We start from the raw sequence: 20,489 nt of genomic DNA, 5'->3' as shown, positions 1-20,489 counted from the left end.
ACAACACTTATCAAAACAATGAAGATTAATCAACTATATGAAGCGAAAGCACTAGACTAAATTCCCGTGTGTCCTCAAGAACGTTTGGTCATCATAAGTAAACAAACCGGCTTGTCCTTTGTGCTAAAAAGGATTGGCCACTCGCTGCAATTATTACTCTCGCATTTTACTTACTTGTAATTTATTTATCTGCTATATCAAAACCCCCTGAAAACTTGTCTGTGAGCATTTACGGTGAATCCTTCATCGAAACTGCTTGTTAACACCTTCTGCTCCTCGTTGGGTTCGACACTTTTATTTATCGAAAGTACTACGATACACCCCTATACTTGTGGGTCATCAAGACGCGCTGCGAAAATACGCACGTATGTTTTTGGATGTTCTTTCTCGAAAGGATCAACTAGGCTATCATCACCAGCTGGATTTTTCAGTTTGGGTGACTGAGAGTGCCTGGAAGTGTTCTTTCTTGGCAGCAAACACACGAAATCTACGATGCCAACACTAGTTAGGTTTCCTCATTTTCCAATATTTTAATTTGTGTCAACCATGGTTCAAACTATGTGTTAGTTTGTGAAAACCATGTTCCAAACTATGTCTTAGTTTATGTAAACCATGTTCCCAATTATGATTATTTTTCTCACAGTACAAACTCACTTGATGTAGTCTAACCCTAAAGAAAGGCTGTCTCGTCTAAACCATATGAAACACATCGATAATTTGGTCGTTTTGGCCGTTTTCGAAAAAGAAAGGACAAATCCGTCGTCAATTTACCATCCGACATCGAATTGGTGCCGGCTAGGGGATCTCGCCGCCGGATCGTGTTCCCAATTTCAAATCCGGTGGCGCCGCCTGCTCATCTGCCTCCCCAAACCCCAGCTGTACCGCCGCCGGCCTCCGCCGCCCTAGCTAGGATTTTTCGCTCCCCCGCAAGAACATCCTATGCCCCGTGCTCCCGCAGCCCACCGCGGCGGCGGCAAGCGGCCCATCGGCGGCGCTCACTGGACCAAGTCCCCGACTTACCGCCGCCGCCTTCCCGGCCCCAGTCACTTGCTCGCCGTCCGTCCCTTCAGCCTCCGCTTCGCCCTCACCACCGCGCTCCACCGCCCCCGCAAGCGCCGCACCGACGGCGCCAGTCGCCCCGCCCCCAGCCCCCGCCGACGCAGCAGGCGCGTTGTCGACCTCCGCCAATTCCTCGCCCTCGGCTCATTCGCCCTCCGTCACGTCCTCGCGGGCGTCGCATCGGCCTCCTGCCGCCGCCGGAAGGCCTCCTTCTCCTTGAAAAACATGGGCTGCACCTTGTCGCGGGCCTCGAGGGTATACAAGAAAGCTGTCGAGGGGTTGCGGGAGGTGGGAGATCTCAGTGCCAATCAGGTTCAAGCGGACAAGGCTGATGCGGCCAGGAGGGGTATTGGCGATTGGACCAACATTAGATCGGAGGAGGTGCCGAGCTATAAGCCCAAAGAGGTAACACCATTTCAATCTCATGGGTCATGGCATAAGAAGAAATTAACATGGTTCGCTGTGGTGAAATGGTTAATGCACCTGCGTTGGCCTTAATGGCGTTTACTGTGATGACTCGTAGAAGTAGCTCTTTAAATAGCTGTTTGTGAACTTGTTAGCCAGAGTGAATTCACCCATATAACTAGTAGAATTTTTCTTTGGATGGCTATTTTTTTTGTTCGATGCTGTGATCTCTGTATCAAAGGTGAATGCTTTTGAGTTCCTCAAAGAAAAAAGATGTTTAGAGGGGTTAGCTCTGCTTTTGTACTCTAGCTATGTTAAATGGATCAATTAGTGCATTGTCGATTAACCTGTCCGCTGTGACTTTTTTCAACAGCTTTTCACATATAAGTCACATAGTTTGTACTTGTCATTTTCAGGATCTGCCTGAATTATTTACAGCTCTCACAAATGAAGAAGAAAGTTTAGTACACAACTATTTGTATGGTAGTGGTCACAGGTACACACTTGGCAATCATGCTTAGTGAATTTTATTCAATACTTCTGCTCTTATCTTGTTAGCACCATTAAGCATTATCCCTCTTCTGTTTGCAGTAAAGAAATATTAGTACAGCATGAGCCTTCAAATATCGAGATTACCAGAGAGAAACTATGGTGCTTGAGGCCTCGTGGTTGGTTAAACGACGAGGTGAATATCCAAACTGAAGAAATTATTTCATTAAGGAAAAACGTACTGAAGAATATGCTTAAATGATGTTACCTTTTTTTTATGAACTGAAGAAATACCCTTCCCCAGACCCCACAATGTGAGGGAGCTTTCAGCACTGGGTACACCTTTTTTTTAATGTTCGAAGGCTTTATCTTGTATCCTATTTTCACCCCTTTCAGGTCATCAATTTGTACCTAGAATTGTTAAAGAAGAGGGCAAAAGAAGAACCCACAAGATTTTTAAAATGCCATTTCTTTAACACATTCTTCTATAAGAAGGTTAGCTGATCTGCATTCTTTGTCTTTCTGCCGATCAAAGTTCTATGGTAAGGGTATCCAGTCTTGGCTTGACCACCTTAGCTACATGGCTAGTCTCCTTGACCTGTTTATCCATACCTCATGGTTACGTAATTTTATGACCCCTTGTTAATTACAATGCATTTGTGGTACTTGTTATTCTATATATAAATGTTGTATGCTGTTCTTCTTCTTCCAATAAGGGTCAACATTCCATTTCTAATTTTCACTTGTCAGATCCCCTTGCTATTTGACTATGTGTTAATAACCTTTATTGTTAGATCTCCTGTCATGATCTTTAACATGAAGCTTGCACTGAAGAGTGAACACTTCATGACTTTCTGAATTCTTGTTCAGCTTGCTGGTGGAAAAACTGGTTATGACTATGAATCTGTCAGAAGATGGACAACCCTCAACAAGTTGGGTTATGAGCTTCTGGACTGTGATAAAGTAAGTTGCTACGGGATCCACTTCTGTTGTTACTAATATTTTCTCTTTTACATGTTCATTTCTCACGATCAACTTACATTCAGAATTTCGTGTGCAGATATTTATTCCAATTCACAGAGATTTACATTGGTGCTTGGCAGTTATTAACATGAAGGAAAAAACTTATCAATATCTTGATTCTTTTGGTGTCATGGACTTTGATGTTCTGAGAATACTGGTAGGCTTAACCGATGTCTTAGAAATAAATTACCATCCGCTTAGATGATGTCTTAGACTACAAGTACTATTTTAGGGAGCCAAGAGGTATAAATATAGCCTCCAGTTACTTGTCTCATGACTTGTGAGAAAATGGTTCCTGAACAGTCCAGTGATTATGAAAACTTGAGGTGACCGTCTCAAATCATGTGGTACGCATAATTTGATTTCTCCATTTGGATGGCAGAACTAGCTAGTATATATATATAGTAGTAAAAAGAGCACTATTATGGTATGACTTATGTATGTGTGTCATTCACATGATTAGCTGTGCGATATATATAAAGATATGTGTTAATTCCATGATTTTAGTGTATCTTATAAACCTATGTTCTTCAGAGTTATCTTTTATCCTTCATCATTTAAGATGTCTGCATGTTAAACATACCAAGCAGAAAATTAACATTATTACTTATCAATTTAAAATATATCCATAGGTTGCAATTTAGGGGTGGAATCGAGCCGAGCCGGCTCGAGGCTCGGCTCGGACAGGCTCGTGAAATTTTGAGCTAAGCCTGGCTCGGCTTGCTACTAAAAATTTCTGAAAAAGCGGGCTCGAGGCTCGGCTCGACAAGCTTGTAGCTCGGCCTGGAAGGCTCACGAGCCGGCCGCCACATCTCAGCATCCCAGTCTGCTTCCCTCGCATGGTGCGATTTCCTACCTTCTCCCTTCTCCCGCCCATCCCTCCTGCTCGCTAGCTGCCCCATGGGGTTAGCGTCGGTCACCGCCGACCGCCGCCACGCGCGCCCACCTGGCCACTCCCCCATTTCTTCCTCCCATGACTGTCTCTACCGCCTGCAGCGCTGCCCCTCCGCTGCTTGCTCCTCCCGGTTCCCTCAGATGCGCCTCGCGCAACGGGGGTCAGTCGCCTGCTCGCCTGCTTGTGATCCTCTTCGGTCTTCGGCGCTTCCCGCAGGGCCGCAGGCAGTTCCTTGAGGGCAGCCGGGATTATTGCTTTAGGCAACAATCAGAAAATTAAATTGATGGGAGAGAGAGGATGAGGCTGTGCGGGACGATGAAGAAAGCAGTGGGATAGAGTTTCTTTTCGATGACCTCGATGGATTTTCTATGCTGCAGTTTCATGTCCATTCCAATACCACAAACTGTTAGAAGAGGTAGCGGGACGTTAGATTTATCTGTTAGACATACACATGACATTAGCTTGATCAGATTAGAACAAAGCTAGTAACTAATGTTGGCGCACTACACGGTTGTTCACCTAACATGCAAACCAAGTTATCTAATATGAGAGGCAATTGTTGATTACAATTGTAAATTATTAGTAAGGGTAATGCTTTTTTTTTTTTTGCATCGAGCCTTCGATCCGGCTTGCGAGCTTCATCGAGCGGGCTTGTCGAGCCTCGAGCCTCGATCGAAAGGTTTGGGCTTGGCTTGTCCACCCTTCGAGCCAAGCCGAGCCCGAGCCGAGCCTTGTCGAGCCCGAGCCGAGCCTCGAGCTTTGTGCCCACCCCTATTGCAATTGTCGTTTTTTAATATTGCTAATTATTTCAATATTTGTTAAAGTGGAGTTATGTTTTTCTGTTTCTGTCAGGCTACATATATTATGGATGAAGTGAAGGACAAGAGTAACATAGAGTTAGACGTTAGTTCTTGGCAGGACGTATCAGTTCCTCTTCGTATGCAACATAATGGGTAAACTTTCTTTCCACTGCCTAAAGGTTTAAATTCAGCTGTGACTTGAGGAATAAGAGTTTTCTTCTGGTTGTGGCAAACAACTCATATGACCTGCTAATTATCACCAGACACTCAGTGCATGGCTGCATTTTCAACACCGGATTATTCTCTAGCTGAAAATCTCAGTTGTGCTTCCGCAGCGAGTAGATATGGATTTGTTTGACACTGAACTTGTTTTGTAATAGATGGGATTGCGGTATGTTCATGCTCAAGTTCATCGATTTCCACAGCCGAGGTGTCAGTCCATCTTTTAGTCAGGTGGGTATAATAGGCGCCTTCTGACTTTCAACTTAGTAAATATGCTTGACTGGTGTCTCTTTGGAGGTGCTTGAATGTCTGCGAGCTCGAGGATTCCTAGATCAGGCCCAGCATGCTGACATGAGGCTTAATCTCTATCGCACACCCATATATAGTGGGCATTAACGTCTACCTGGTACTATGTAGTTTGATTTGAGTAATCAATTACTCTTTGCAGGAAGACATGGAATATTTTAGGAAGCGGACAGCAAAGGAGATCCTGAGATTAAAAGCTGAGTAAGGAACAGGCCCTTCATGATCAACATCTAGACATTTTACCATGTCAGGTATTCTTCTTGCATTCCGCTGGAAAAGATGTGAGGAACTATCTCTGTTGTCAACTAGGGTCGTGGTGATTAAGCTCTAAGAGTAAATCACCATGCCACCACAGTTTTGTAAAATCTCTAATTCATATTCATCTAGGATCTGATTTTGATAGAATAGGAAGGATGGAGAAGAGATATATATAGGGAAGATAATAAGACTTGTTTAGAGGTAGAGTGCTCTGCTCCCCCCAATACCATGTATCAGCAATTGTAATCTGGAACTCAAGACAGTACAAGGCCGGCATGAATTATTCCTCTTATAGCCTTATTCCATTATCTAAATATTGCATGTACTGTCGTGAAAATTTAATCAGATAATGATGTTCTGCGGTTACAATGTTCGTCTTGATCGTTATTGCAACATCCACAAATGGTGTACTAGAGGGAAACTAACATCGATATGTTATCCCTACAGCATGATGCACATAAAAGGGTTGATAAATGATCAAGATAAAACTTTCATATTTTACATTCTGAAATGTTATTTTTATTATAATAAAGAGTAGGCGAATCCACTTACTAATTTACGAATAAAAAAACTAAAAAAATAGTAGAAACTTCCTATTTGGAATAGAAATAGGCTATGCTTCTGGCAGTATTAGCTGTTTAGTGACTGTACAATAAATAACTAAATAAATAAATGGAAGGCCTAGATAATCCTGTCACTCAGAAAGGAAGATCTAGATAAATAGGCCGGGTTGAATATAAATATATCTGCAATTCTACCTACTCCCTCCGTTCCTTTTTAATTGACTCAAATTTAGTATAAAGTTGTATTAAATCTGAGTCAATTAAAAAAGAACGGAGGGAGTAGATAGTAACTACAAATTTACCCCCATTTTACATCAAGGTGCACAAAAGTGATCTCCCATTTACAAACCAATTCATTTCAGCAGGATAGATCGAAATTTATTGCTCAAGGAGTTGTGACAAAGCGAGATCTGACCAACAACGACGGGAAATCCCATTTTTATCAATAGTATAAGTTCCATCAGATGCCCAAGAATGCTCTGCATTGGGACTCCCAATGCTCCTTAGCCAAGCGAACACGCTCAACACGCTCCATCTGCATTCTCTTCTCCCAGTACTCTGGACAACTGTCGATAGTTCAACAATTCAATGCTAATAAACTAATCACAAGAAACAGAAATTGTTCCTTTCTTCTGTCATACCTCTGCTCACTGAGAGCTAGTTAGGGTGTACACTTACCTATAGCTTAGTAACATGTTCAGCTCATCCAAGTGTATAGCATTAGGAAACACCCCAGCCTGAAATTGGAAATTAGGTCAGTCAGCAAGTCACCCACATACATGTGTCCACAGAACAGATGGACGTATTTATACCTGTCGGCACAAAGGGCACTTTGATCTATGTTCTGCAGACTTCAGCCCATCAACAATTGTCACCGATGCAGCAGAACAACAGCACAAGTAGCAAAATATGTGTCCACAGGAGAGAGAGACCGGATCAAACATCGTGTCCTACAAAAATAAAGAAATCACCTAGTTTATGTGGTGTACTGAGTAAGAGAATTTGCAAGGCTAAATAGATCTTGGCTTAGATGTCAGAAGTGCATACTGACCAAGCAAATTGAACATGTCAAGCTAATGTCTACGCGCATAGAGTCAAAGAGGTTGCATGAGAGCGTAGGCTGGTCATCGTCAAATGTGAGCAAACAGTCGCCAAAGAGCTCCATCGCAGCCTCATTGTTCTTGCTCCTTCTCAGGTTCATGTAGAAAGCCATAAGCTCAGACAGCCATGGGGACTGAAGTATCTCAATGTGCAGGCTCTGGGCTTGAGCTTTGAACTCCTGCCCTTGCTTCGAATAATGTATCTGCGAAAGGTAGTTGCTCATTGTTTTAAATTACTTATTACAAACTTTCATTATCTGAAATGCAATGGCAGTTACAAGTTCGATAGTTTCATTCCCCTTTCTGGTTAATGAACTCAATAGAAATATGATAATGCAGTTCAAATATACCATCATACCCTCTTGAGTATAGTCCATGTGATTCCTATATGCATTGGCATCTAAGACTTCACTGAAATTTGCTTGTTTAAGCCTAGAATGCATTAAACACATATGCTTTTCCCCTCTAACGCAGGAGTATCTAGTTTTTTCCCTTTCCTTTTTATTATTATTGTATCGAGAAATTAAATGTTAATGTATTTCACTTTTAAAGAAAAGGCAGGCCCATCTAAGTCCATGGCCATACCTTGTCATACTTCTTTAGGATTTTTCTCATGGCCACAGCGTTTATGATTGCATATGAAACCAAGTCTTTGCCTTGCTATATCAGTTTCCCATGGCTCTTGTGACACCTGTTGGTGTCTTGGTGACACATGGCATATTTCTTGAAACCTGACGCCAAGTGTAGTTCAAGAAGCTTCTTGGCCTTCTCGTTGAAGCAGCCAACAACGGCTGACATCTCACCGAAAAGGGACGGGAAGAAACTCCCATCACATACTGCATATTTATTAATACATTGTCAAGTAACAAACCATGAAAGGTAATATAAACACCACTTGAACTAGAGTATTCTCAATGCCAGTCGAACCGTCCATGGATTATTCTTTCTTTTGTCGGCACTTTGCAGTCTTTACGGAAAAAAATGCCCCAAAGTAGAATAGAGATTTGGAGTGAAAGGCACAGAGGCACCAATCGCAGTAAGCTCCTTGTTAAACCTATTAACATAGCGCATTTGACTCTATACTGGTTGGTTCCCTTAGTTATAGAGTTGTTTAAGCGACTTTACTAATAGATGCCACCACGTTCAGTACTTTGACTCTTATCAACATGAACATTTTCAATTTGTTAGCTGTGCCTAGATATGTAAAATAGCACTCCATAGTTTATTGCTGAAGCCATCTCTAGGTGTATCCACTTTGAACTAATAGTAGGTTTGGCCCTGTAGTTGTAGCGCCGTGCTGCCTCCATGTCGATCTGTGGGCAAAATTTAACCACTCTGGTTTATTTTACGGGTAGAACCAAATATATCACACCTTATTCTAGTGAAGAGAGAGACTTGGGGGCTTACTGGCTAGCCCGAGTGCAAACCCACCGCTCTCTTAATCAGGTACCACAGTGGTTCCTCCCACTGTTTGTCTAGTTTTATTCAACTCAGGGGCTCCTCTCTGAGTTGGTCTTTGCATGCATGTGTGCAGCTTTGTGAATGCTTGAGTCTTTCTTGATCGGTGCATAACCTATGTTTCCGCTAGAGCAAATGTTAACAGAAAAACTGAAACTGGTGGTGAAAAACCATTTCTCTAAATTCTAGGGGCATCTGCGTGAGCAAACCATGAATACCCACATTAGTCTTTTTTTCCTTTGACAGAATGAATCCCAACATAAATTATTTTATTTTATAAACTATATATGAATCCCCACGTCGTTAATGGCTTTGACTCTATGTATGTATCTATCTGCGAGAAGTTATCATAGCTGAAGAAAGGCAAGTGGGCCTGGTAAAATATACAGGTGGATTTTGCCAGCAAGGATCACCTGTAGAATCCCAAAACCACGGTGTAGCTAGGCCGCACACGCGTTGCATGCGGAATTTGTCAAGATGATGAGAAAGTAAAATGCAAGAATATTGACACTGACAACGACCGATTCTAATTCTCTTCTAGGTTTGTCATTTTGCCAGGGGGGGGGGGGGGGGGGGGGAAACCACTAGGGGCCTCTTATTCAGAAAAAAAGAATGGATACACCGGGAAAGATCCGAGAAAGCAGGAGGCTCCAAAGTGCGAGCCAAAACTGGCAGAAGCAAATCAAGAACCATTTTTTGGTGGATTATTTATAGTGGAAACAAATAACAAACTTATAACGTACGCCACCACAAAAATAGTGACAGAATGAAGCCGATATGGCCGTGGTTTTTACCTGAGCAGTGGCCGGCGCACCGGACGCTGCCGGCGGCCGAGGAGGAGGCTGCCGTTTCGTGGTGGGAGCTGGGCTCGGAGCGGCATTTTTTGAGCATCCTCTTGAGGCGTTTGAGCCCCACGCCGGGGAGCTCCTCCTCCACCCTGACCCCCCTCATGTACGTCTCGTACTTCTTCGTGGACTTCATTGCCGGCCGGCCGGCCGGCCGGCTGATTCCACCGGTGGCAAGGTCACCAAAGCAGAAATGAGCCAAGCTAGCTTGGTTCTTATACTGTACATCAGATAAGAAGTTTTCTCCGATGTTAATAAATTCAGAATAGCAGATGAGATCATGAGGAGGTCTGTCTCGTGTACAATGCAATGGTATGATAGATGGTGCCGTGGATGCTTGTACCTTCCCGATTTACTTGCCTAAATTCAGACGAATCAGGTGTGTAATGTGGTCATGGCCGGCAACGTGCTACTGGCGCTGGCACCTCAGCATGCTACGCTGATATAAGAAATTAAAACAGCAGCGCAAGTTGACGAGCACGAGTAAACAACATATACTTTGACTGTGTCGATCACGCAAGATATCGATTTACAATAAATCTACCCTAGTTAACAATGTCAAATGTTTTTCATCGGTTACAGCTAGAAGGGCAGCTTCAACGCCCGATTATTATCTACCTGAAATTCTGTGTTGTACTTCAGCAATGAGTAGACATGGATTTGTTTGACGCTGAACCTCTTTGTAATAGATGGGATTGTGGTATGTTCATGCTCAAGTTCATGAAAGATGCAAGATAGAACTGGTGGAAACATGCAAGATGCTCCGTTGAATAACATTGGAGACCATCTACAAGTTAGAGGAGGTGCCTCTCCTCCGGATAGCAGACCTAGATCGTTGGTGAAAAATGGCAAACCCAAACCAACCAAATAGGCTGGATTAAATATAAATATATTTACAAGTATATTCGGTTGGTCACCATAATTTTACTCCCATTTAAGTGACCTCGCATTTACAAATCAATTCATTTCAGCAGGATAGATCAAAACCAACAATGATGGGAAATCCCATTTCTACCATTAGACAACAAGTTCCATCAGATGCCCAAGAATGCTCTGCATTGGGACTCCCAATGCTCCTTCGCCAGGCGAACACGCTCAACTCGCTCCAGCTGCATTCTCTTCTCCCAGTACTCTGGGCAACTGTCGATAGTTCAACAATTCAACTCTAATAAACCAATCACAAGAGAAAGAAAAGTGTAATTTTTTGCTGTCATATCTCTGTTCTCTGAGAACAGTTAGGGTGTTCGCTTACCTATAGCTTAGTAACATGTTCAGCTCATCCAAGTGTACCGAATTAGGAAAGACCCCAGCCTGATATTGGAAATTAGGTCGTCGGTTAGTCGTCCACAAACATCTGTCCACTGAATTGATGGAATTATTTATACCTGTCGGCACAAAGGGCACTTTGATTTGTGATGTGCAGACTTCAGCCCATCAACAATCGTTACCGATGCAGCAGAACAACAGCACAAGTAGCAAAATATGTGGCCACAGGAGAGAGAGACGGGGTCAAACATTGTGTCCTGCAAAAATTAAGAAATTACCTAGTTTATATTGGTGTGCTGAGTAAGAAAATTTGCAAGGGCAAATAGAGCTTGGCTTAGATGTCAGAAGTGCAAACTAACCAAGCAAATTGAACACGTCAAGCTAATGTCAACGCGCATAGAGTCAAAGAGGTTGCATGAAAGCGTAGGCTGGTCATTGTCAAATGTGAGCGTACAGTCACGAAAGAGCTCCATCCCAGCCTCGTTCTTCTTGCTCCTTCTCAGGTTCATGTAGAAAGCCATTAGCTCAGACAGCCATGGGGACTGAAGTATCTCAATGTGCAGGCTTTGGGCTTGAGCTTTGAACTCCTGCCCTTGCTTCGAATAATGTATCTGCAAAGTAGATGCTTCTGGTCATTCTTTTTAATTACTCCCTGATATCCAACTATTATTATCTGAAATGCAAAGCCACTTAACATTCAATAGCTTTATTCTCGTTTCTGGTTAATAAACTACCTAGAAATAAGATAATACAGTTCAAACATACCATCATACCTTCTTGAGTATATTCCGTGGGATTCCTATATGCATTGACGTCTAGGGCTTCTGAAATTTGCCTATTTAAGCATAGAATGCTTTAAATTAACATATATGCTTTTCCCCTTTAATGCAGGAGCATATCGTTTCTTTCTTTTTGTCAATACTGTATCGAGCACTTAAATATTTGTGTTTTTTTACTTCAAAAGAAAAGGCAAGACTATTTGAGTGTAAGGTCATACCTTGTCATACTTCTTTAGAATTTTCCTCATTGCCACAGCGTTTATAATGGCATATGTAACCAAGTCTTTGCCCTGCTGTATCAATTGCCCATGGCCCTTGTGACATCTGTTGGTGAACCACATGGCATATTTCTTGAAACCTGATGCCAAGTGTAGTTCAAGAAGCTTCTTGGCCTTCTCGTTGAAGCAGCCAACAACGGCTGACATCTCGTCGAGAAGGGATGGAAAGAAACTCCCATCACATACTGCACATTTTATCAATAATTTGTCAACTAATAACCAACCATGAAAGGTAATATATACACCACTTGAACTAGAGTATTCACAATGCCATCTGAGCCGTCCATGACTCCATGGTTTGTTCTCCCTTTGTTTTCACTTTGCAGTCTTTACAAAAACAATTGCCCCAAAATCGAAGCAGGCAACTTCTGGGGCTCATTATAGAATTGAAATTGGAGTGTGAGGCACAGTTTGCACCAATCACAGCAAGCTCCTTGCTAAGCCTATGAGCACATCAGAGTTGACCATATAGCTATAGAATTGATTAAGGGACTTTACTAATACGAACATTTTTAATTTGTTAGCTGTGCCTAGAGATGTGAAGTAAGCAGCATATAATTTATTGCGTGAAGCCATCTCTAAGAGTAGTCAGTTTGAACTGATAGCAGGTTCTTGGACCTGTAATGGTAGCACAGTGCCGCCTCCATGCCGATCTGTGTGCGGAATTTAACTACTACTCTGTTTTATTTTACAGCATATAATCGAGTCTATGACACCTTAATCGAATGACTCGGGGGCTCCTCTCCTAGTTGATCTTGTGTTTTTAGTTGACAGTACAACATGCTAGCATGCAGCTTTGTCAACTAAAACGATGGCTGAGCCTTAATTTCTCGATCTATGCACAACCGATGTTTTTCTTTGCTAGACCAAACGTTAAGAGAAAATTTGAACCAGATTGTGAAAAATATGTATTTTCTAAATTCGAGGGGATCTCCCTGAGCGAACAATGAATCCCTACATTGGTTCGTTTGATTCTTTGCATGTATCTATCCCTGAAAAGTTATCATGGATTAGCGCCGTTAGCTGAAAAAAACCTTGAACGAGCTAATTGAAATAAAACAGGTGGGCCTGGTAACATGTACATGTGGACTTGTAGAAAATACCAAAGCCACGGCTGTAGCTAGAACGTACAGATTCCATCCAGAATTTGTCAAGCTGGTCGCAGACTGAATTAGTAAAATGCAAAAAAATTTGCGCTGATAGTGACCGGTTCTAATTCTCTCCTAGTTTTGTCATTTTGCCAGAGGAGGAATCCACTAGCGACCTTATTCACAAATAGAAAGAAAACCGGGAAATAATTCCAGATAGCAAGGCCGCACAGGTTTGCATAGTTGCATGCAGAATTTGTCAAGCTGATCAGAGCCCGAAGCAAGGTTTGTTTTTTTCATAGGAAGAATCCACTAGCGAACCTTATTCAGAAAGACGGGAAAATAGAACTCCGGGTAAGATTCCAGATGGAGCAGTAGGCTCTGAAGTGCGGGCCAAAATTGGCACAATGAAATGAAGAAAAGAAAACGAAATGGTGGTGGTTTTTACCTGAGCAATGGCCGGCGCAGCGGACACCGCCGGGAGCGTCGGTGGTGGTGGCGGCGGTGGCGGAAGATGCCGTTTGGTGGTGCGAGGCGAGCTCGGAGCGGCATTTCTTGAGCATCTTCTTGAGGCGCTTGAGCCCCACGCCGGGGAGCTCCTCCTCCATCCTGATTCCCCGCATGTACGTCTCGTACTTCTTGGTGAACTTCATGGCCGGCCGGCTGGCTAATTCCGCCGTGCGGCAAGATCACCAATGCAGAATAGAGCCAAGCTAGCTCGGATTTTCCAGTGAATTCCCAAATTCTGGCAGGTTGAGGAAGAGATGGGCAGCGTTGGACGGATCAAGCACGAAAAGGAGGGGAGTCACGTGCTCACGGACGGAAACAAAGTGAGGGGTGCAAGAATCGTGTGAACCTGCAGCGTTTGGCTCACGTGAATTGAGAGAGAGAGGGAGGAGGAAGAAGAAGATTATTAGCAACACATTGAGAAACAGAGCCTTTTTGCGATGGCAAACGGGCGGGCATATATAGCCCCGAGGCGATGGCCGACGGGCGACGGGAGGGGAAAGTATAAGCCAAATGGTTCCATGACGAGACGACGGGGTGTTCCCTGCGTGCGGTCGTGGTCGCGGGGCTCCGCTCGTTTTCGTTTTGGTTCGCGTCGTTTTTCCCTGTCTTTTCTGCCGTCTCACGATGCATGCCGATCGATGACTCGATGAGGATATTGCTCATCAGGATAGGGTGCGATTCTCCGTTTCCCAGTGTTGGAGTTGGAGTGCGTGCGCTGCTGGAGGGCCACGACCGCGACGTGTAGATCAGCAGCCATACCGTGTGTGGAACGTGGAATTAATGTGCTACTGATTGAGTGACGTGTTAGTTAACCGATCGCCTAATTCAGTTAAACTGTCGGTTCATGCAAGTGTTGTGTTTGTATGCTTCTTCTGTACTTCTGCTGGCTCCATCTCCATCAGATGCCAAGATCGGAGCGTGCGTGCAGGCAAGATCGGAGCGTCTCTCGCTGCTCGTTCTTTTTTGGAGTATATTGTTTAAAAGTCGAGATCGTGCAGCTCTACACGTAAATATTGCTCTCTCCTAATGTTCCATATTTTTGTTGTGTTTTAGTTTAAATTTAAATTATAACCATGATAAGAATTTTTATTCTTTTTGTGAATCAGGAGCTTCAATAATTAAACATGGTGGTTACAATCCTTCATGGCCGAGGATATCTTCTAGGAAGGTAGGGATAAAATTTATCCACAGACACCTCCTTCTAGCAGCACTAGCCCTATGAGCACATATATGGGTAGCCATACTAGCTAGCCTGTTTACATAATTAATCTCAAAGCTAGAAAAAAACCCCACTAAGCTCCTTTATTTCTTGGCTTATACTAGTAATAATTGACCTATACGAATTATGGAGCAGAGAAAGCACTAAAATATACTAGCTCACGAAGGTTATCTTAGATTTAAGTATGTGGATACATCTAAATTTAATCAAATCTTCGACAAGTTTCATGAGGCAGAGAGAGTATAGATGATGATTTAGATATCACACAACTCTAGTAATAATAAACATTATTAAATGTATGAGAGATCGTATAGAGCATGATTTAGATTATCCACTACTAATGGAAGGGATATGGATGAGAAGGATCATTTTAGATCAAAAATGCATACATAACGGGATATGGACGAGATACTGAAGATGTTCTCATGAGCTGGAGATGGATATACCAGCTAAGCTAGGAGTATTTTTTTCCATCCCACTTTTAAAAAACAATACTGTACATCAGGTAAGAAGTTTTCTCTAAATGTTAATTAAGAATAGCAGATAAGGAGATCGGTCTGTCTCGTGTACAATGCAATGGCGTGATAGATGGTGCCGTGCATGCTTGTACCTTCCCGATTTCCTTGCCTAAATTCAAACGAATCAGGTTGTGTAATGTGGCCAGGGCCAGCAACGTAGTACTGGTGCTGGCACTTCCGCATGCTATGCTGATAACAAATTAAAACAGCAGCACGAGTTGACGAGCACGATTAAAGAACGTATACATTGATCGTGTCCATCACGAAAGATCCATTTACAATAAATCTACACTAGTTAACAAAGTCAAATTATTTTCATCGGTTACAGTAGAGGGGCAGCTTAATTTATATCGCCGACTATGGAAATGCCTGGAGGCCAATGACCGTTTATCCACGATAATGAAAGGAGGCGTGTACCTAGTCAAGACCGAACCTGAAATGCTGCTTTCTTTGGACTTTGGAGACGAAGAAAGGCTTCTCAAAGGAAGGTAGAAAACTGTACAATACATGGACATCCGTCTTCGGCAACATACCCAATGAACGTGTTTAAATTCTCAGCTGGTCTTTGCGATGATCTGACACAAATCACAAGGGGTTTCTAGTGTGGGGACGAAGTTGTCAGAAGAAAAGCACATTGAATATCTTAGGAAAAAATGATTAGGCCACAAAATCATGACGGTATGGGGTTTAGAGATTTGAAACTTTTCAGTCAAGCCTTGTTAGTTAAACAAGCTTAGAGATTAATAGATAAACAATATAGTTTGTGTGCATTTTTTTATTAAAGGCAAAATACCACCCTAGGGGAGTCTTATTGATACAAACTTCATTCAAAATACATCTCCTTGTTGGCCAGACATCATGCATGGCTTGGAAATGTTAAAGATGGGGATTATTTGGCGAATAAATTCGGGCTCTAAAGTGAAAATGTGGCGTGACAACTGAATTCCAAATGGGCATTGAAAAAGCACAAAAAAAGGATCAAATATTAGAGAAAAGTGGGTTTTGGATTTGATCAATTTTGTACCAATAGAATGGAAAGTCGAACAAGATAGGAAAATCCTCCACCCAGCCGATGCTGATCATATTCTGCAAAAATCAGTTCCTGGGGAAGCATGGACACATTATCAAGGGTGTTCATGGAGATGCTAGATCTAAGGGCATCTCCACTGGCGCCCCAAAAGCGCTCCCAAAGAGCCCCTAATGGACTATGGGGTGCCGGGCAGAAAACAGCCCTCAAAGGCAGCCCCATCAGGTTTCGGCAGCACACGCGTTCCAATCATCTGTCCACCACCAAGACACCACATGAAATCCATCTTCTCTAAAAGCGACGCTTCCGGGAAGGAAACAATGCATGTCCTGATCATAGATCATAGGTTTTCACCATGGAGAAAGTCCGCTCTCTAAAAACAATGCCTTCAACAAGAACATTGTGAGGCACAACCAATTAAGGCCAGACCTTGGGATTTCACCTTAAAGTTTAGACTCTGATCTCCATGCATGAATCTCCCGGTGGAGTTCGTCGGCCAGATCAATGAACACATACGTTTTTGTCTTGGTGCGAGAGTAACCCTAGGACCGCTGCCTTTATATTGATGCCGAGCAAGCACCCCCCACGCCTCTGTTCGCCGGATGACCCCTTTCGATGGAAGAAGATGCAAGCCAAAGCAGGAACCACACGCTCGGGCCAACCTGATGATCTCCGTTCCGAGCAAGATGCCTAACATGACATCACAGCAGCGAGGCCGGCAGCCTGGACCACGCCGCCTCCCCACGCACTTCCGGGTGATGATCTAACCGATGGCGGATGTAGACAGGAGTCTAGACCTACAACCGTCGTGTCACCCCATGGTCGGCCCAAGGGTAGCCGCCGCCACCACGAGCAGGGCCCCGCCTGAACGCCCTGAGACCGTTCCACCACACGGGCACCATGTCCAAGGGGCCGCCGCTGCCGCACGACCGGGGATCGCCACCCCAGCCTCCGTGCACAAATGGTTGGTGGCGCCGTCCCCATCCGCCACCAGTGATTCACTACTGCGAAACAGCCCCCGGCACCTTCGGCACTGGGCCTGCCGCAACCGCGGCCCAGGCCTGCGGCAAGGGAGGCCACCAGGTCGAGGTGCTTGGCGACTAGGGTTGATCCCCGATGTCGCCCAGGGGGACCACACGGGAGCCAGGGAACGGTTCCCACGTTTGCTTCTTAATGATTCCAACACGTTTTATACTGTAGAGTTAAATACTCCCTCCGTCCATAATAGGATATCAAAAAAAATTCTAAGTTCTGACGTATCAAAAGTTTAAAGTGTGGGTAGATACGGATGAAGATTTCTTGCTCCCGAGCTCCAGTGCTCCTGGTTAGTTTAAAAAATTCAAAATCATATTTGTGAGTTTCATAAAAAATTGAAAAAAACATTCGAATGTAGCTCATGAATTATCCCACAAACTTGTAAAATATCACTTCCAAAAAATTTGTATCCTGAGCTGTACAAAAATAACAAAAATGTAGATCTGTAGAAGTATGTTTGAAATCTCAAAATTTTATCAGATTTGTCATTTTTGTGTAGCCCATAATACAAAAAATTTAGAGTCACGATTTTACATGCTTGTGGGATACAACACTAACTATGTGCCGAATTATTTTCATATTTTTTTGAAACTTTTAAACCATGATTTTAAATTTTTTTAATGGCGAGAGCACTGGTGCTCGGGAGCAAATGACACTTTCCAGGGTAGATACATCAAAATTTTGACAAACTTGGGACATCTTTTAAAAGACAGAGGTAGTACTATGGGCCAGTGTATCCATGATATAGTGCTGAATTTTCTCTCTAAAACAGGTAAAGATAATTCATGTAGATGTAGCCGCGGCAGGCGGCACAGATCAATAGCTAGCGATCATGCAACATTCTAGACACGAAGATCAGACGAGGCGTGGTGGGAGAGCTGCTTCTTGGGCGCGACGGCCTCGATGGCTTCCCCGAGCGGCCACTTGGCCTCCATGAAGTACTCCCCATGCTTCACCCTGTCCACCAGCGTGATCTCCCTCGCCGGCGCGAGCCCGAACCCGTCGGCGAGCAGCGTGTACTGGTACACTAAATCCATGCAAACGAAGTCCACCTCACGCACCCCGGGGTACGCCGCCTTGGCCTCCTCCACGCTGAGTGGGCAGATCTTCTCGGCCGCCGCCCTGAACGCCGCCGGGTTCGACGTCGCGCTCGGGGCGTCCTTCTTCACCCACCCGACCTGCGTCGCCATGCCGTAGAAAAAGGAGGCCGCGTAGAGCGTGGCCTGCCCGGCGCCGCTTCCGCCGCCCCACACACCGCCGAAGGTGCAGTTCTTGGCCGGGCACGGCGCGTCCAGCTTGAGTGCCCTGGCCACCTCCTCCCTGCACCTCCCGTACGCCGCGCCCTCCGGTGACGCCGCCGCGTCGTAGACCTCATCGTTGTAGGTGTAGTTTCTGACGGTGGATCCACGCTGCATGCACGAGCTGAAGGGCCCCTTCTTGGTCTTGAGGATCTCCACCCGAGCAGCCAGGTTGCCGTAGTACAAGTAGCTGCGCGCCGAAGTCATCAGTACATTTTCATGCGAGATCAAGATTTTCAGGCAAAGGGCATGTGAGAAACCTGTGGACATAGACGTTGTAGTCTTTTCCCTTGAGGTACTCCTTGGTGATGTAGGGATCCTGGCCATGGCGCGCCGCCGGAGCATTTGCCGCAGCGTTTGCGGAGACGGCGTACGCCATCTGGACAGAGCCGCCTCCGAGGTCGATCACGCCTACCGTCTTCCAGTAGTCTCCTCCCAGTCTATCCAGCAGATAGTTCAGACCAACCTAGCAGAGAAATCTCATGTCATGGGCACGGGCTCAAACTTGTCTGTATTGCTCTTTTGCAAGAAAGACACACATGGGTGGACAGGTACGTACCCACATGTAGGATCCTTCCTGAGATCCCTCGAGAACGTTTATCCACTTTGGGCTGTACTGGAATCTGCTATTGGTATGGACAGCATCTCTGACCTGTAGACAGATTCAGGTCGATCAACAAGCTGTTGTACATATATATGGCTTATCAAATGGCTAAATTATCATCAAAAAGTGAGTTGGACAGAAAGGTGTGTCGATCGTACTGCTTGCAGAATCTGCTCTGATTGCTTGTCTCCGATAAGTCTGAGTCCGGCGGTGGCCTGCATGTTTGATGTAACGAGGTCAGCTTCAAGGTTGAAAATAATTTACGTTCGATCTTAAAACTAATTAAACATCCATTTTTTAAAACGGAGGCAAAAAATTTACCTCTTTCCATTAAATAAGGAGGGAGTTTGACTAGGAAATTAAAACAATGGTATCAAAAGGAATTACTCTCCCAGTATTACTCAAATGTTTAGCACCCGTGGCCACCCAACGCCTAACCCCACTCTTAATGGAGCTTAGAAGCACCGTCGTAGAAACGAATTTGTTGCGAACACCCTCGCGTTCCTCTCATTCCATTTGATCCAGTTAATGAGCATGGTGAGGGATGGCCACGGCCTTGCGATTTGGGACATTCACGTTTGACATATTAGGCCACCAAGATAGGATGGATAGCTCCGGAGTCCACTTGGTGGTGGAGATAGAGGCGATGATGAGCCTCTCTTTAACCATCTTCCAAAGCCTTTTGGAGAACCGGCATTGGAAGAAAAGACTTTTTTTTTCGGATATGCAAGGGATTCAATTTACTTTTAAGATCTGAAATGCATGTCGAGATCTGAAACTAACTAATAGGTGTGCATGATATACTTGCTTAAGTATCTTGATAGAGACTGGCCTGATCACCAGAATGTGTTTTCTCTCTTACTATCAGAAACAGTTTTCAGTTTTCGTGATGGGCCTGTACTTGAGGGCAAACTTTTATTGACGTACGTACCCCTAGTTTGAGGGGAGTTCTGTTCATTTGCCACCAGGGCACAACGCTCTTGGCCTTGTCTAGCAGGGGTATCATGGACTTTGCAGCCTCCTGCGGCCGGCCAGAGTAGGAGCTCAGCCCGGGAGTCACCTGCACCATGCATGCAAAAAGATTTACAAGACTGGGTGCGTGAAGTCACCTGTGAGGGAGGGTGTGACTACATAAACACTCTATGCATACCTTTGCGAAGACCTCGATTTGGTTGTCGATCTCCAGGAGGTCCATCTTGTTGTCGAACTTGAAGACGTGCACTCGCGTCCCCGTGCTGCCGGCGTCGAGGATCACGACGTACTTGCCCAGACCAGGCGTCTGTGCTTGCTTCGGTTCGCCCCCCTTGCGTCCGAGCGCCGTCTCCGCAAAGACGGCGGAGAAAGAGGCGACGAGGAGGTGGAGCAGCGGCACGACACCGGCCATTGTTTAGAGGCTGTGACACAGTACAGTAGCTATCTACCGGCAAGTGCTTGGCGACGGCTG

At 44.5% G+C, this 20,489-nt stretch overlaps 3 protein-coding genes and 1 pseudogene across 3 annotated transcripts; 1 reads left to right on the top strand and 3 right to left on the bottom strand.

Moving 5' to 3' along the window:
- The first annotated feature begins 732 nt into the window (after nt 1-732).
- On the top strand, nt 733-5,771 carry LOC127331619 (putative ubiquitin-like-specific protease 1B). Its single transcript, XM_051357790.1, has 9 exons — nt 733-1,464; nt 1,881-1,960; nt 2,056-2,149; nt 2,350-2,448; nt 2,824-2,916; nt 3,014-3,133; nt 4,724-4,824; nt 5,052-5,124; nt 5,342-5,771. Exons 1-9 carry the CDS (start codon nt 940-942, stop codon nt 5,402-5,404), a joined length of 1,248 nt encoding a protein of 415 aa, XP_051213750.1. The 5' UTR covers nt 733-939; the 3' UTR covers nt 5,405-5,771.
- Nucleotides 5,772-6,306: 535 nt separating this feature from the next.
- On the bottom strand, nt 6,307-10,119 carry LOC127331618 (probable E3 ubiquitin-protein ligase BAH1-like 1; annotated as a pseudogene).
- Nucleotides 10,120-10,258: 139 nt separating this feature from the next.
- Nucleotides 10,259-13,796, bottom strand: LOC127331617 (probable E3 ubiquitin-protein ligase BAH1-like 1). The gene is made up of 6 exons (XM_051357788.2): nt 13,283-13,796; nt 11,687-11,931; nt 11,049-11,300; nt 10,809-10,946; nt 10,676-10,734; nt 10,259-10,563 (listed from the first exon to the last, which is right to left on the bottom strand). The coding sequence occupies exons 1-6, from the start codon at nt 13,485-13,487 to the stop codon at nt 10,458-10,460; spliced, it is 1,005 nt and encodes a 334-aa protein (XP_051213748.1). The 5' UTR covers nt 13,488-13,796; the 3' UTR covers nt 10,259-10,457.
- A 4,023-nt stretch (nt 13,797-17,819) lies between these two features.
- On the bottom strand, nt 17,820-20,429 carry LOC127328319 (probable apyrase 3). Its single transcript, XM_051354926.2, has 6 exons — nt 20,196-20,429; nt 19,977-20,105; nt 19,204-19,260; nt 19,001-19,093; nt 18,702-18,907; nt 17,820-18,631 (listed from the first exon to the last, which is right to left on the bottom strand). The coding sequence occupies exons 1-6, from the start codon at nt 20,427-20,429 to the stop codon at nt 17,986-17,988; spliced, it is 1,365 nt and encodes a 454-aa protein (XP_051210886.1). The 3' UTR covers nt 17,820-17,985.
- Between the last annotated feature and the right edge of the window lie 60 nt (nt 20,430-20,489).

The sequence above is a fragment of the Lolium perenne genome, chromosome 2 (assembly GCF_019359855.2).
Source record: "Lolium perenne isolate Kyuss_39 chromosome 2, Kyuss_2.0, whole genome shotgun sequence".
In the NCBI taxonomy this organism is placed as follows: domain Eukaryota; kingdom Viridiplantae; phylum Streptophyta; class Magnoliopsida; order Poales; family Poaceae; genus Lolium; species Lolium perenne.
Note: the sequence above shows the minus strand (reverse complement) of the source record. Positions and strands in the feature narration are given on the sequence as shown.